This window comes from Mandrillus leucophaeus, unplaced genomic scaffold (genome assembly GCF_000951045.1).
Source record: "Mandrillus leucophaeus isolate KB7577 unplaced genomic scaffold, Mleu.le_1.0 Scaffold9, whole genome shotgun sequence".
Classification (NCBI taxonomy): domain Eukaryota; kingdom Metazoa; phylum Chordata; class Mammalia; order Primates; family Cercopithecidae; genus Mandrillus; species Mandrillus leucophaeus.
In genome coordinates, this window is record NW_012109807.1 from 4,401,192 (window position 1) to 4,418,609 (window position 17,418).

The 17,418-nt window shown below is 45.8% G+C and overlaps 1 protein-coding gene across 1 annotated transcript in view; it reads left to right on the top strand.

Annotated features, from left to right (window-relative positions):
• The first annotated feature begins 538 nt into the window (after positions 1 to 538).
• RFX8 (RFX family member 8, lacking RFX DNA binding domain) overlaps positions 539 to 17,418 on the top strand; it is an 82,832-nt gene continuing 65,952 nt past the window's right edge. Inside the window, exons 1-2 of the mRNA XM_011969590.1 lie at positions 539 to 598; positions 7,693 to 7,816. Of these exons, the coding sequence (XP_011824980.1) occupies positions 540 to 598; positions 7,693 to 7,816 (183 nt within the window). The 5' untranslated portion in view covers position 539. The remainder of the gene's footprint in view (positions 599 to 7,692; positions 7,817 to 17,418) is intronic.

Sequence of the window (17,418 nt, forward strand, 5' to 3'; positions counted from 1 at the left end):
ACCCGGAGACTCTGAAGCAGTTAGCAGCCACAGTAAAGGCTGTGTGACTGAGCTCTGACTACGCCACAGCCTTGCAAGTGAATGCCACTTAATACTCAAAATAACCACACAGTTCCCCAGAAAGGAAATGAGTTTGGAGAGGGCCAGCAGCTCCATGTCACACAGCAATGACACTGACATAAATGGCTCTGGAGGGCAAGGACTTGCAGGGCCTGGCTGCAGATATGGGGACTCACGTTGAGGTGGCACTGCTCACCTGGAGCGGCACACTGGAGTCACCTGGGACCAGCCTCCTAGAAGTCCCCATGCACCCGCCTGTCAGAAATTCTCAGCTCGGAGATTTTTCAAAACTCCTAGGTCCAGTGGTTTCTGGCAACAGCGGGCACATTAGCATCACCCGGGGAGCCTGAAAAAGCCGGTTGGCCCAGCCTGCCCTCACCCAGACCAGTTCATCAGAACCTCTTGGGGTGGGGGGCGGGGCTGGGGTAGGGAGCAGCAGCCAGGTATCAGTATTTTTGAAAACTGCCTGAAGAACTCCAATGCACAAGTCAGTCAAGGACCCCCACAAACTCAACACCGCGACCAGACTGGAAAAGGTGTAAGTTGGTGCTTGTTCGCATGCCTGTTTGATTGGTTGGTACGGAGGTGGGACGGGCTCTGGGTGCGAGCGGGAGACCGCTCCAGCCCACACCGCAGCATGCAGGGCGGGGTCCGCTCATCCTCGGCGGGGCGAGGGGGTTGGGGGGCTGTGGCCTGCCGAGCTCACCGCGCGCCCTCGCGCACCCGGGCTCGGGCCTGGCGGACTGGGTTTGCGCCCCGCGCCCCGCGCGCCCCTTTCTAAAGTAAACACCTAGGAGCGACGGTGGCAGGACCGGTGCAACCCAGCGCCGCCCACGGCCGCTGCTCGCTGCCTGCCTCGGTGCTGCAGGCCCGGGACCGAGCCATGGCCGAGGGGGTGCTGGCCTCGCCGTCAAGCCTCGGGGGCAGCCGGGGCCCGCACAGCGGCGTCATCCAGTGGTGAGCCGCCCGGCCCCTGGGACGCTCGGATGGAGGAGGTGGGGCCGGGGAGGGGAAGCGTGGTTCCCGCTACGGCTGCCCTCGGGACGCCGAGTGAAAGCCGGGTGTGAGGAGCGGCCCCAGGCCCAGCGCTTTCTGATGCCCGCATGCCCGCCCCAGCGCGGAGGGACCTCCCATGCACGGACACGCGTAAAAGCCCCGGGTCCGAAACGGCAATGGGGCCGGGCTTCCCATCTGTGGGTTCCCCGTTGTCACCCTTCCCGCGTAAAGCCGTCCGGTCTGCCCCGCGGCGGCCCGTTGGTTGGACTCTACTTCCATGTACATCCAAAAGCGCCTGGGCATTGGCCAGGGGAGGAAAAGCTGCTCTCCCTAGATCCAGGATGAGATGTTTCCTCAGTTAAAGCTAAGGAGTTTTTAGCTTTCCACATTGCATTCCACATTGTGAAATTCACTTCTAGCTATTTAAGTCGAAGCAGGAAAAAGGGGAAAGAAAAATATCCTTAGCCCTTGGGACTGAGAAACTCACGGGGTTGCAGATCTTCTTAAATAGGAAAATAATTGAAACCAGTTCTAGGACCTTTAGTTTTACAAGGTGGATAGCTGTTATATAACAGAGTGCATTTTTCTGTTTTTAAGTTTCAAAGCATATTTCTCAGGGAAGACTTTTGAAAAAGTCATGTGAGTGAAATAAAAAGGAAGGGCGTGTTTGTGATTATAACCCTGGCAGGCCTAAACAGTTACCATTTTCCTCCAAAAGAACATTTTTGATATGTCTTATCTTCAATGAGATTTAAAAAAAAATCGAATGAACACTGAAGCACACAGCGTTTTTCAGGGTTACACAGCTGGGCTGGATTTCTGCTACACTCACTGACCCCAGGCCCTCATGCACCGTTCTTCTTAGAAGAAAGGACTCAGATGCCTTCCAATGACTTCAGGTAGCCATTTAGTAAATTAGAGTTTCCAGGGTTTAAATTATGCTCCAGAGACTTGAAAGAATGATGAGACTGATTTAAAAATACCTGAACATCCTCCTAAGACTGTGTACTCACTTCAAATGGTAACCAGGTGGCGTATGATGGTCTAGACCAAGCTTGTGCCACCCTTGGCCTAAGGGCCGCATGAGGCCCAACGCAAATTTGTAAACTTTCTTTTCCTTTTTTTGTGTGTGTGTGATGGAGTCTTGCTCTGTTGGCCAGTCTGGAGTGCAGTGGCATGATCTTGGTTCACTGTGACCTCCGCCTCCTGAGTTCAAGTGATTCTCCTGCCTTATCCTTCCGTAGTAGCTGGGATTACAGGCCTGCGCCATCATGCCCTGCTAATTTTTGTATTTTTGTTAGAGACAAGGTTTCACCATGTTAGCCAGGCGGGTCTGGAAGTCCTGACCTCAAGTGATCTGCCTGCCTCCGCCTCCCAAAGTGCTGGGATTACAGGTGTGAGCCACCATGCTGGGCCTTCATAAACTTGCTTAAAACACTGTAAGATTTGTTTTGGCTCATCAACTATCATTAGTGTTAGTGTATTTTATATGTGACCCAAGATAGTTCTTCCAGTGTAGCCCAGGGTAGAAAAGATTGGACACCCCTGGTGTAGACCGTTTTAGCAGAGAGTGTGACTTATTCAAGTCCCATATTACAAGTTCTTATCCCTATAGGTCCCTCTTCAGGGTGGGGGAGGTGGAGGCAATGGAAATAAGGGAGGGGTCACCGTTTCATTGGGGAGGGCTGTTCTTTAGACATCCAGCTGATGAGGTAGTATGTTTAACAGATCGTTGAGGCCAGCTGTGGTGGCTCAGGGCAGTAATCCTAGCACTTTGGGAGGCCGAGGCAGGTGGGTCACTTGAGCTTAGGAGTTTTGAGACCAGCCTGGCTAACATGGCGGAAACCTGTCTCTACTAAAAATAGAAAAATTAGCTGGGTGTGATGGCAGGCACCTGTAAATCCCAGGTACTCTAAGGCTGAGGCAGGAGAATCGCTTGAACCTGGGAGCTGGAGGTTGTAGTGAACCAGGATTACGCCATTCCGCTCTAGCGTGGGCAACAAGAGTGAAACTCCATCTCCAGCAACAACAAAAAAAACACCCAAAACAGATAGTTGGCACTAGTGGTTTTAACATCAAGAACAGCCTCGGGTATTCGAAAGCCTGGAAGGTGTTACCAGTGCTGGAGGGGCAGTAGTGGGTAGTGCAGGGCGAGGGGCCTGAGTGCCTGGAGACAACTCTGTTAGCCAGCATCTGAGTGAAAGACCAGGGAGGGGCCCAGCTGTTGTCCTGTGGAGGAAACCTGCCATTTTCCACATTACTTCGTTGTTTTGTCTTCTAATCAGTCACTTGTTAGGTCCTCAGCATGTCTTAGAGACATCAGTGCCGTTGTCATCCACACTGGATAAATTCTCCCAGGAGAAAGGTCCCAGGAGAGCTTGGTCAAGTCTCGGGGGCCAGAGGTAATAGAAGGTTTGTGTTTCATGGACAGGAAAGACTGCAGAAATGGGGAGAGCTGGGGTTAAAGCTCTGGGGAGCACAAAGAAATGAAGAACAGTGATCTGACTTCCTTGCTGGGGTGCAGACCTAGTAGGTCTGACCCCTGGCTTCAGACCAGGCAAAACCTAAGCATTATCTAATCCCAATGCATGCTGAGCCCTGGCTGTAGACTACATAACTATTTCCCACATGGATTTTCACAAATTTCTGCAGACTCTGTTGAAATTTTAGAAATACAAATGTATTTGGAAAGGTGCAGAATTCATGGTAGCTTTTAATCAGCTGGAACCAAAAGGTACTTTAGTTCCTAGTTTGGGGCGCTCACGACTTTTTTTTTTTGAGATGGAGTCTCGCTGTGTCTCCCAGGCTGGAGTACAGTGGCACTATCACAGCTCACTGCAACCTCCACCTCCTGGGTGCAAGCAATTCTCCTACCTCAGTCTCGTGAGTAGTTGGGATCACAGGCACACACCACTGCGCTCAGCTAATTTTTGTATTTTTAGTGAAGATGGGGTTTCGCCATGTTGGCCAGACTGGCCTTGAACTCCTGACCTCAGGTGATCTGCCCATCTCAGCCTCCCAAGGTGCTGGGATTACAGGCATGAGCCACCGCGTCCAGTTGCTCATGACATTTTTCTTTAAAGAGTACTCAGAAAATGTGTGAACCACTGGCTAAGTATTTGTGCTGTGAAGTCAGTAATCATCAGATTGTTCGTCAAAGTGAGGAGAACATGAATGGTCTCAAGATCTTAATCCACCCTGTCTGATGGCAAGACCAGGAAAATAGTGTTATTATGCAGGTAAGCAAGGAATCTAGTGATCTTTATCAAGCAGGCTTTATTCCCAGGTGTATCACCAAAGAGCATTTTGGTTGTAGAGTTTAAAACCCTTAATGTCACCTGCCAGCAGTTCTGCCAGTCCCCTTTCAGTCTCTCCTTGGAGTCCCAGGTGGTTGGAAGTCAGGCTCACCTACAGCAGGTACTCTGTGCTGCCAGTCTGCCAACATCAGCATCTTTCTTGCTTCCATTCCAGATTTTGATGGTAAACATAAAAATAAGAGTTTCTATGTGCAAGCCAGAGTAGTAGGCACATCATGTACTTATGTTCTAATCACAAAAACTCTCAGGTGTCTCAGAGTCAGAATGGAAACCCAGGTCTTTGAGGTTCAAAGCCCGGGGTAAGAGTCATGATCATAATTTCCCATGTGTGTGGACACTGAAGGCTGAGGCAACTACTGGATGACAAAGTCCACTTTCAAACTTTCTGCTTGTCCAGTTACTATATGCTGACTGGCTGCCATTGATCGGTCTCTGTGATTTGGCTTAGAATGTTGGGCAAATGACCACAGACACATGGTCAGAGACAAGATGAATCTCTTGGAACTGCCAGGACCAAGGCAGCCACACAGAGCTCACATCCAAAGGTGGCCCTTTCTTTACATGTGTGGCATAGAAAGGACTCTTGGCCACAGACCTTTACTATTATTCTTATTAAGAGTATTATTTGGCCTTCCTACTCCACTTAGGTATCAGGCAGGCTCAGTAGTATCATTTTGAAATTGGAGGACAGCAATTCATAGAGACTTAGAACAAATGAGCGTCTGTCACAGGAAAGAACAATCAGCAAACATGGAAAACTGGAGTTCATTTTAAGGAGTTTGTGTTTTTTACACTTCTTTTTTAAGGAGAGCGTTCCCTAACTAAATCTGGAGTAACTATGAATAAACAGAAGTGAGTTTGAATTCAATGCACATCACATTTTGCTGCAGTTTCCCGGATCTAGCCAACACTTTTCTGGGATACTTCCAATATTGAAGTTTTTCGTATATCAACAAGTAGTGTCTTAACAGAAGAAATACAAGCCAGGTGCAGTGGCTTGTGCCCGTAATCCCAGCACTTTGAAAGGCCAAGGTGGGAGGATTGCTCAACAACAGGAGGTCAACACTAGCTTGGGCAACATAGTGAGACCCTGTCTCTACACTTTTTTTTTTTTTTTTTAAAGTATCTGGACATGGTCACACGCCTGTAGTCCCAGCTACTCAGGAGGCTAAGGCAGGAGGATCCCTTGAGCCCAGGAGTTTGAGGATGCAATGAGCTATGATTGCACCGCTGTATTCCAGAGGGAGCCTCTCTCTCTCTCTGTGTATATATATGTATAATATATATTTATATATGTATATAAGTGTGTATATATGTATGTGTATATATATCTGTATGCTGACTATATATGAATCTGCCACTCCCCCACCCCACCATCCCATCAATAGATATCACCCTGTACTCAACCTTGAGCCAAATAATTGATGCAGTAGCAGCTGGATTTAAACCATCGTGAAGTATCTGAAGTGTCATATTCCCACATTGATTTAGGGAAGTATCCCAGAAAAATCTACTTCCTTGGTGCCTGTACTGGGTTGAATAACATCCCCCCCAAAAAAAATTAATGTCCACCCGGAACCTCAGAATGTAACCTTATTTGGAAACAGGATCTTTGTAGATGTAATTAGTTAAATGGAAGTCATCCTGAATTAGGATGGGCTCTAAATCCAATCACTGGTATCTTGATAAGAAAATTCACAGAGATACTAGCCATGCATGGCGACTCACGCCTGCAATCCTGACACTTTGGGAGGCTAAGGTGGGCGGATCGCTTGAGCCCAGTTCAAGACCAGCCTGGCTAACACGGCAAAACCTGTCTCGACTAAAAAAATACAAAAAAGAAAATAAAATTCACAGAGATAACGGACACATGGGGAGAAGGCCACGTAAGACACAGGCAGGAACTGGAGTGAAGCCGAGGAACACCAAGGACTTCTGGCAATTACCAGAAACAAGGAGAAAAATATCCAGCAGGGTCTCCCTCAGAGCCTCTGGAAGGAACCGACATTGCTGGCACTTGGATTTTTAGGCTTCCAACTTCCAGAACTGTGAGAATGCATTTCTGTTGTTTGAGGCCCCTGGGCCTGTGGTAGTTTATTACCCCAAGGAAACGTTGCAGGGTCAGAGATTCCCCCGTTATGTTCTTGTGTCTTTTTTTTCTGGAAAGCCAGTGGGGTTAACAATTGTGACTATATCCTTTAGTTCCCAAGGAAAGTAAATTTGGCCTCAGTGTGCCTCATTCCAGAAGACAAGCTATATACTACCCATATACCCATCTAAAGCAAAATACCCATATTTTGCTCTAGAAAAACATGCCAAGGGCATGTATTGTCTGTAAAGTCTCTGCTAAATAAATATTCCTCTTTAAGAGTTATACTGGCTTGCTTTGTGGATTTTTTTTAAAGAACGCCGGTCCATCCCACCGGGAAAGGAAGGTTGTAGCTGGATGTCACTACGGACACTTTCTGACCCAGGCCACCTTCACCACTCGCCTGCACACCGACATGCTGCTGGAACAGGCACCTGACTGTCCCCAGGGGCCGGGGGTGGTCTGTGAACCTCACCCAGAGCCCCTTATTGGTAAGGAATACACTCTGCCCCCAGACCGGGAGCACTGGTGTAGTTGAAGGTATCACTTTGAGCAGAGGTCACAGGCACTGCTGCATTCGCTCTGTACCCAGTAGGGAAGAAAGCAGAGCAAAAGCACTCTGCCTCTCAGTGTCTCTCGGTGTCTTGCATTTTACACCTCATTGCAATTCAAAGAATCCAAACATAATGGCCTGCCCTAAACCACAGGGGTTTAAGAACCATGCAAGCAACTTCTTCAGAGGAACAGGAATGGGAGAGGGAAGGATGTGAAAATGGGGCCTGGGAAGCCAGGCTGGCTCCTGCGGTCACCTGCAGGGTGATAGGCTTTCCCTGGGTATTGTTTTGTGTCTTATTCATAAAGTAGAATCAATAATTCTCCACTTTGTAGTTATGTAGCTCTTGGCCGTAACCTTTATAAAGGTCTATGAAACAGTGTCTGCTGAAGTCTTCATTTGAACTTCTTTTAGCATGCCAACCTGCCAGGAGACAAAAACAGAAACACTATGGGCTTCTGATCTTCTAAAAGCCACAGTCAATATACTTAACACGGGCCTAAGGACAAATGAGTGCATTCGTGTTGCTGGTTGTGAGCCTTCGCAGGGATTCATCCAATGAATTAGACGTTTCATTTATTGGAACCTCACACACATCTTGACCATTGATTTTGACAAAATATTTTGCCTCTAGAAAAACATGCCAATTTCCTCTTCCTTGTTCTCCTCTCCTCCAGGTTGGTCGACAACTTCTGCATTTGCGAAGGGTGCAGTGTCCCTCGCTGTCTCATGTATGAGATTTACGTGGAGACCTGTGGGCAAAACACTGAGAACCAAGTCAACCCGGCCACCTTTGGGAGGGTAAGTTGTTGAAGATTAAGAACGCTCTATTCACTGAGTGCAAAAAAAGGGAAGCAAGTTAATGGAGGAAATGTTGCAATGTATTTGGGTCTAATGGATTTTCAGTGGGTATCTTTGGATTCCTTCCCACTAGCTGGTCAACATCCTTCAGCTAATTGAAGAGCCGTCCTGTTAGCCACTTCCCTTTGTCCACACTTCATAGTGAGGGGCCAGGAAGGATGAGGAATGGGTAGCACCTAAGGGAATGTAATTATGGCAGCTCTAAGCACTCCTCAGGGAGCCAGGTTTGCTGGGATGGTATTCCCTGCAGAGAAATGCCAAGTTCTGAGAGACGCTTTGGCACCACACAAGCTAAGAGCCACTTTGTGGTATCGGACAACTGATGTTTCTTACAATTGGGTTGTGCTGAGAGAATTCATTGGCTCTTAAAAGATCTCCTCTGGGGGTTAGGATCTCTTTTTCTTTTTTTTTTCTAAGACAGAATTTCCCTCTTGTTGCCCAGGCTGGAGCAGTGGCGCGATCTCGGCTCACTGCAACCTCCACCTCCCAGGTTCAAGTGAGCCTCCTGCCTCTTGCATCTGTATGTCCAGGAGTGAACTTGCAGCATTAGGGGACGCATGGCTGGCTGACATCAAGGGATGTGGCCAAACCATTACCCTCCCCCCAGCAATCCTGTAGATTTCTATTTTACTTGCAAAACATCAAAATGATTAGATTCATTCTCCCAAACACAGTCTTCATCTTTGAAACTTCTGGTCATTTGTGGAAGTTCTACACTTCTGATAATCACAGAATCTTTTAATATGGAGGCTGCTTACGTATTTGAAACAACTGTTCACCTCTCCCTGTCTTCCCTTCACCTCTCTGCCCACCTGTTTCATTATGACTTCAATTATTGATGTTTCTCTTAAAGGTGGCCCCAAGGGTGTAACCCACTGCCTCAGATGTGCTCAAAGGACAAGAGTGCTTACCTTTTTTTGGGTACTATTGGCTTTTATTTTTCTGTATATGTTCACTTTAAACTTGTAGTCAACAGAATCAACCCTTAAGTATTTTTTTCTAAAGAGTTGAAATTAAGGTAAGCCTCCCCAAACAGTCTTGTAAACTATAAAATATTAATAGTCTATATAAATACAAAATGTTATCAGTTATCATCATGTAATTAACTGTTTGAACCCAAGAGTAGCTATTCTCTTATTCCTATTGTATTTTACCTCTTAAATTTTTTGTGTTTGTTTGTTTGTTTGTTTGAGACAGAGTCTTGCTCTGTCGCCAGGCTGGAGTGCAGTGGCATGATCTTGGCTCACTGCAACCTCTGCCTCCCAGGTTCAAGCGATTCCCCTGCGTCAGCCTCCCAAGTAGCTGGGACAACAGGCGTGCACCACCACGCCCAGCTGATTTTTTTGTATTTTTTTTAATAGAGACTGGGTTTCACTGTGTTGGCCAGGATGGTCTCGATCTCCTGACCTTGTGATCTGCCCGCCTCAGCCTCCCTAAGTGCTGGGATTACAGGTGTGAGCCACTGTGCCCAGCCACCTATTCAGTTTTGACCTGCAGTTCTATTTCTCACCATGTTCTTGAATCACAGGTGGTTCATCCAGTCTTCCCAATCTGCTGAAGCGGCTGTGTTTGAAAAGTGTGTCTTTTATCAAGTCATCTCGCTAGGTAACTCTGAGGTTTTCCCAGTAGCTGGGAAATCCCCCAGCTGCTATCATCCAGCTCATATTTTGCCATTTCATCACTTTGAATACTGGAAAATGTCATCCAAGGCTGAGCTGAGTGCTGGGTATCCTGGCCCTGCAGCATTTTCCCATCCGGCCATCTACCACCCTTATCAGAGGGAAGTGGGTGACTTTGACTTGATGTGTTTTGGCTCCATGGGATTCCTACCTCCTTTTCTAACATAGCAAAAACTCTTTTTCACGATCTTTTAAAGATCTTTTTATAAGGCTGTTTCACCTTCATGGTAATTCCAGTGCAAAGCATTAGGAAAAAAGTTAAAGAGACTCCAGTGTGTGACTACATGCAGCTAGGTGGTAATTTTTATCTCAATATTCTAGGATTCCTTTAAAATTCCCCCAAGATGCCAAGGCTTTCAGCTGTTGTTGGAAATTTGCCTGAAAAATGGGCCACATCAGTTGACCTGGTATTGGGAAGGGTCTCCGTGCTGCTGAATTTGTGACGGAATGGAGAAGGGAGGAGAAAGGAAAAGGATATGATCCCAAAGCGTGTTTACAAGAGAAACAACAAAATCCGCAATTCTCACTTCCTCCCTCCTCCCCTGGGAATGGAGTCAGTTTCTCGCCAAGTTCCTGTGCAGATGTTGGAATGTTTCTTGCTGTTTGTGGCTGTACTGGGCATATGATGGGTAAGACTCATTCCTGGTACAAGTGATATTTTACATGGATTAGGGAATTTCCAGAAGGCTGACTTCCTCTTTTGAAATAACATTTATTGATGTTTTTCTGATTATAAAAAAGACTACATCCCCTTTGTAGGAAATGTGGAAATTAGAGGAAAACATGTAAAAAGAAGAAAATGAGTGCCGGCTATCACTTCCCTGTCCAGAGATACAGGCACGTGTGTGTAGTTCATTTGCAGACATGCACGCTCACTCATGCACACATATGGGACCGGCAGGCGCTGGAGAAGTAACCACATGGCGACTTCATCTTCCTGTTCTGTGTCTGAAGGTGTCCAGTGGCTGGTTCTTCCCCAGCTCCTGAGTGAGCATTTGAGCAATCAGCGTGACCTTGCTGGAAACTCTTGGATGACACCAAGTCTTGTTGTCACTGTAACTACCTGGCAATGTCATCAGTCTGATGCTTACAGTATCCAGTCCCAGATAATATCAAAACTCTGAACTTGGTTTAAAGTAAAGCTGTTTCCCCTCCAGCTTGGTATCTTGCTACAGAGAACTAGGCCTGGGGCTTCTTCCCTCCCTCTGCCTCCTCCCACAGCTCATCAGGTGTGGCCTGACCCCTCTGGGAGGGAGAGAAGGAGAAGGAGGTAAGTGGCTGGACAGTTATTTTATGGCTGCAGGCTCTGGGGGCAGGCAGACCCTGTCTCCCGGTGGTGGTGTTCAGGGCCTCCTTGCGACTGTCCCAGGGCATCCCCAGGCTTGGTGAAAGACCCTTTTCAGCGGTCACGTGCTGCCTGTCCAGCAGGCTACCTCCCAGGGCTGCTGTGACTGACCGCCTTTCCAGGGGGCCTCGCAGGGCGGAGTCTGGGCTCTCCCACATGCCAACTCTTTCATGGAGAGGACACAGCCATTCTCAGCCTGCACAGATGGTGGGTGAGCCGGCTGAACCCACAGCTGCACCCATCTCCTCCACTCCCCTGCCAGAGCCGCTGGCCGGCCCTGCCCTCACTGCCCACCAGGAGTCTGATGCCGCTCTTTGAGCGACTCAGGCCTGAGGGGGCCCACAGCCCTCCCACACCAGGGAAGAGGGTGGTCTCGAAGTCGAAAAGCCCCTTATGCGTGCTCCTCTCTACCTCATTGTGGGGGATTAGTGTTAAGGGCTTCTGTAGCTTTCCATAACCACATTTCAGCTAACTACCCGAGGACACAAGTCCCCTAGGGTATGCATCTCACAATTCACTTTATGGCGTGTTATCTGCTATCTTTTTGCCTCATCCTGTCATATAGAGGCTGCAAGGCTTAGATGAATTGAAAGACTGATGTGTAGATGGATGATGGACGGACAGATAATAATTAGACAAGAGGACCCCGCAGAAGACTTTCTCCTTCCTAATTTGATTTTTGTCTCCTCTTTGGGCCTTGAGTACTGCACGGCCTCTTATTGCTTTCTTACCTCCTGACCATACCTATTATAAGGACTCCTTTTGACGAACTCTTCTTCAATTATTTTCACTTGAATGTGAAAATAACTGATAAAGATAAACAGGTAGATAGACACACAGGCAGAGACAGACAGATAGCCATCAGGTAACATGGTGAAATTTTTAACAGCACCAAGCCTGGAATGGAACTTCTTAGACTGTAACCCTGGGTAAGATAACCATCTTGTTTCCACTTCATATGTAAAGTGAGGATATTAATAATAGTAATATTAATAATAGTACCTACTTCATGAGGTTCTTTTAAGAGATGAATGAGAAACACATGTAAAGAGAATAGAACAGTCCTGGGACGTGGAAAGCACCCCAGAAATACTTCTATCATTCTTTTTGCCTCAAATATCACAAACATTTTCACATTAAGATATTTTCAAGTGCATCTTGTATAATAGCTGTGAAATATTTTGGGGGGTGTACCATAATTTAAGCATATCCCCCTTTTTTTTGAGGTAGAGTGTTGCTGTATCACTTAGGCTGGAATACAGTGGCATGATCTCAGCTCACTGCAACCTCTGCCTCCTGGGCTCAAGCAAGCCTCCCACTTCAGCCTCCCAAGTAGCTGGGACTACACGTGTGCCACCACACCTGGCTACCTTTGTTTTGTTTGTTTGTAGAGTAGGGTTTTGCCAAGTTGCCCAGGCTGGTCTTGGACCCCTGGGCTTAAGCAATGCATCCGCATTGGCCTCCCAAAGTGCTGGTGTGAGCCACCGCGCCCAGCCTAACGATATCCCTTATTGGAAATACAGGTTGTTTGTAACTTTCCTTTGTTGTAAACACTATAAGTCCCCATCCATATCTGGTCATTTTTTTTAGGATAGATCCCCACATATGGCCTACCAAATTGCTTTTTGCAACCAACTGTAAACAATTGCAGTCAGTGCTCATCCCTGATGATAATTCATGGTATTCTTAACACAAATTCATAACATTCCTACCCCAGAAAACTTGTTGGGTAAAAACTAGAATTAGCTGTTTCTACTTGCATTTATTGGATTGTAAGGTGAGCACTTTTGCATGCGCTTTGGTCATGTGTATGTTGTGTGTACATATTACCACCAGACCATTTTCTATTGGGGTGTATTTCCTATTGATTTGATTGAGTTCTGTCTATTTTCAGGATATAATTTTTAACTTATATTTTCTGCAAGTTATCCTAGTTGATTTTTTCATTTTAACCGTGTTGTATTTGCTCTCTATATTAACATGAAATCACAGGATAGTCAGGGGTTGGGGTGACTCAGTATTATCAAACGTACAGAGTATTACGTTGCCCGACAATCAGGCACTTTACTTCTGCTTTTCTCTCCCAAACACCAGATTATTTCTCAGGGCTAGAATCTGAGCCTGCTGCATACTTTATCATAATTTCTTTAGGTACTTAAAATGTGCGTCTTGATTTTGCTTTGCAACTAAACATATTAGGAAGGCTTTTCAATGATTTTCTTAAGTTAGAGGAGATGAAATTGCCAGAATCTCTTGTTGACAACAGGAATTTCTAGCCTCTAATTCTGCATTTAGATTTGGCTGACTTCCCCTTTTGTCTCCTGTCATTTTCCTCCTGTACATTTTGGTTCTTCTTCCCTGAAAGACCCACCACATTTGGAGGCCTGACCAAGGTGTTAATTGTGTCAAACTTGCCTACTCTGCTCTTTTGTCTTGCCTCCTCATCCCGGCTTATGTGGGCTTCTTGCAGGAAGAGAGTAGGACCTGGAGCCAGAAAAGAGGAAAAATGGTTCACATTTCCATCGAATCCCACTGCTTGGGAGCTAATTAAAAAAAAAAAAAAAAAAGGGATGCAACATGCAACCAAGCAGAGGCGAGGGCTGAATGATTATGGACAGGGTGTAGAAAAAGAACAGAAATAATTACTTGACAGCTCCAAATGTCGTGGCTTCCCTGCTCTGTGTTTTGTAATTTCATGATGATCCAGGATTTCCACTCTCAACATGCATGTCATGGATGCCGTTCTTGTCATGAACCGCTTTGATTCAGAAACTAGACCAGACTTCTATTGATCATAAGTGTAATTTCACGGCTCTCTAACAAAGTGCTGATAAACAAGATAGCATTCACTAGCCAAACCCAGAAAGTGAAAACAAATTAGGCAAACAAATGGATAATAAAAAGTGAAAATGGGATCTGGCTTCCAAGATGGCTAAATAGGAACAGCTCCGGTCTGCAGCTCCCAGCGAGACTGATGCAGAAGACGGGTAAGTTTTGCATTTCCAACTGAGGTTCCTGGTTCATCTCAATGGGACTGGTTGGACAGTGGGTGCAGCCCATGGAGGGTGAGCTGAAACAGGGTGGGGTGTTGCCTCACCTGGGAAGTGCAAGATGTGAGGGGATATCCCTTTCCTAGCCAAGGGAAGCCGTGACAGACTACCTGGAAAAACAGTTCACTCCTGCCCAAACACTGCACTTTTCCCAATGTCTTAGCAACTGGCAGACCAGGAGATTCCCTCCCATGCTGGGCCCAGCAGGTCCCATGTCCACAGAGCCTTGCTCCCTGCTAACACAGCAGCAGTCTGAGATCGACCTGCAAGGCGAGGCTGCAGCCAGGTGTCGGGGGAGAAGGGGCATCTGCCATTACTGAGGCTTGAGTAGGTAAACAAAGCAGCCGGGAAAGCTCGAACTAGGTGGAGCCTGCTGCAGCTCAACAGGACCTACTGCCTCTGTAGACTCCACCTCTGTGGGCAGGCCATAGCTGAACAAAAGGCAGCAGACAACTTCTGCATACTTTAACGTCCCTGTCTGACAGCTCTGAAGAGAGCAGTGGTTCTCCCAGCACAGCATTCAAGCTCTAAGAATGGACAGACTGCCTCCTCAAGTGGGTCCCTGACCCCTGTGTAGCCTGTTGGGGCCAACAGACACCTCATATGTCAGGTGCCCCTCTGGGACAAAGCTTCCAAAGGAAGGATCAGGCAGCAATATTTGCTGTTCTGCAGCCTCCGCTGGTGATACCCAGGCAAACAGGGTCTGGGTGGACCTCCAGCAAACTCCAACACACCTGCAGCTGAGGGGCCTGACTGTTAGAAGGAAAACTAACTAACAGAAAGGAATAACATCAACATCAACAAAAAGGACATCCACACCAAAACCCCATCTGTAGATCACCACCATCAAAGACCAAAGGTGGATAAAACCACAAAGATGGGGAAAAACTAGAGCAGAAACACTGAAAATTCCAAAAACCAGAGTGCCTCTTCTCCTCCAAAGGATCACAGCTCCTCGCCAGCAACAGAACAAAACTGGACAGAGAATAACTTTGACAAGTTGACAGAAGTAGGCTTCAGAAGGTCAATAATAACAAACTCCTCCGAGCTAAAGGAAGATGTTTGAACCCATCACAAGGAAGCTAAAAACCTTGAAAAGGGTTAGACGAATAGCTAGCTAGAATAAACAGTGTAGAGAAAACCTTAAATGACCTGATGGAGCTGAAAACCATGGCACAAGAAATTTGTGACGCATGTACAAGCTTCAATAGCCGATTTGATCAAGTGGAAGAAAGGATATCAATGATTGAAGATCAAATTAATGAAATAAAGAGAAAAGACAAGATTAGAGAAAAAAGAGTAACAAGAAATTAACAAAGCCTTCAAGAAATATGGGACTATGTTAAAAGACCAAACGTACGTTTGATTGGTGTACCTGAAAGTGATGGGGAGAATGGAACCAAGTTAGAAATCACTCCTCAGGATATTATCCAGGAGGCCTTCCCCAACCTAGCAAGGCAGGCCAACATTCAAATTCAGGAAATACAGAGTACACCACAAAGATATTCCTGGAGAAGAGCAACCCCAAGACACATACTTGTCAAATTCACGAAAGTTGAAATGAAGAAAAAAGTGTTAAGGGCAGCCAGAGAGAAAGGTCGAATTACCCACAAAGGGAAGCCCTTCAAACTAACAGTGGATATCTTGGCAGAAACCCTACAAGCTAGAAGAGAGTGGGGGCCAATATTTAACATTCTTAAAAGAATTTTCAACCCAGAATTTCACATCCAGCCAAACTCAGCTTCATAAGTGAAGGAGAAATAAAATCCTTTACAGACAAGCAAATGCTGAGAGATTTTGTCACCACCAGGCCTGCCTTACAAGAGCTCCTGAAGGAAGCACTAAATATGGAAAGAAAACCAGTCACTGCAAAAACATGCCAAATTGTAAAGACCATCAATGCTAGGAAGAAACTGCATCAATTAATGGCAAAATAACCAGCGAACATCATAATGACAGGATGAAATTCACATATAACAATATTAACCTTAAATGTAAATGGGCTAAATGCCCCAATTAAAAGATACAGACTGGCAAATTGGATAAAGAGTCGAGGCCCATCAGCATGCTGTATTCAGGAGACCCATCTCATGTGCAGAGAGACACATAGGCTCAAAATAAGGGGGTGGAGGAAGATCTACCAAGCAAATGGAAAGCAAAAAAAAGGGGGTTGCAATCCTAGTCTCTCAGAAAACAGACTTTAAACCAACAAAGATCAAAAGAGACAAGGCCGTTACATAATGGTAAAGGGGTCAATTCAACAAGAAGACTACCCTAAATATATATGCACCCAATACAGGAGCACCCAGATTCATAAAGCAAGTCCTTAGAGACCTACAAAGAGACTTAGATTCCCACACAATAATAATGGGAGACTTTAACACCCCCACTGTCAATATTAGATCAACAAGACAGAAGATTAACAAGGATATCCAGGACTTGAACTCAGCCCTGCACCAAGCAGACCTAATAGACACCTACAGAACTCTCCTGCCCAAATCAACAGAATATACATTCTTCTCAGCACCACATCACACTTACTCTAAAATTGCCACATAGTTGGAAGTAAAGCACTCCTCAGCAAATGTAAAAGAACAGAAATCACAATAAACTGTCTCTCAAATCACAGTGCAATCAAATTACAACTCAGGATTAAGAAACTCACTCAAAACCACATAACTACATGGAAACTGAACAACCTGCTCCTGAATGACTACCAGTTAAGTAACGAAATGGAGGCAGAAATAAAGATGTTCTTTGAAACCAGTGAGAACAAAGACACAACGTACCAGAATCTCTGGGACACATTTATAGCAGTGTGTAGAGGGAAATTTATAGCACTAAATACCCACAAGGGAAAGCAGGAAAGATCTAAAATTGACACCCTAACATCACAATTAAAAGAACTAGAGAAACAAGAGCAAACAAATTCAAAAGCTAGCAGAAGGCAAGAAATATCTAAGATGAGAGCAGAACTGAAGGAGATAGAGGCACAAAAAATACCCTCAAAAAATCGATCCAGGAGCTGGTGTTTTTGAAAAGATCAACAAAATTGGTAGACCACTAGCAAGACTAATAAAGAAGAAAAGAGAGAAGAATCAAATAGATGCCATAAACAATGATAAAGGGGATATCACCACTGATCCCACAGAAATACAAACTACCATCAGAGAATAGTATAAACACCTCTACTCAAACTAAAAAATCTGGAAGAAATGGATAAATTCCTGGAAGCATACACTCTCCCAAGACTAAACCAGGAAGAAGTTGAATCTCTGAATAGACCAATAACAGGTTCTGAAATTGAGGCAATGATTAATAGCCTACTGACCAATAAAAGTCCAGGACCATATGGATTCACAGCCTAATTCTACCAGAGGTACAAAGAGGAGCTGGTACCATTCCTTCTGAAACTATTCCAATCAATAGAAAAAGAGGGAATCCTCCCTAACTCATTTTATGAGGCCA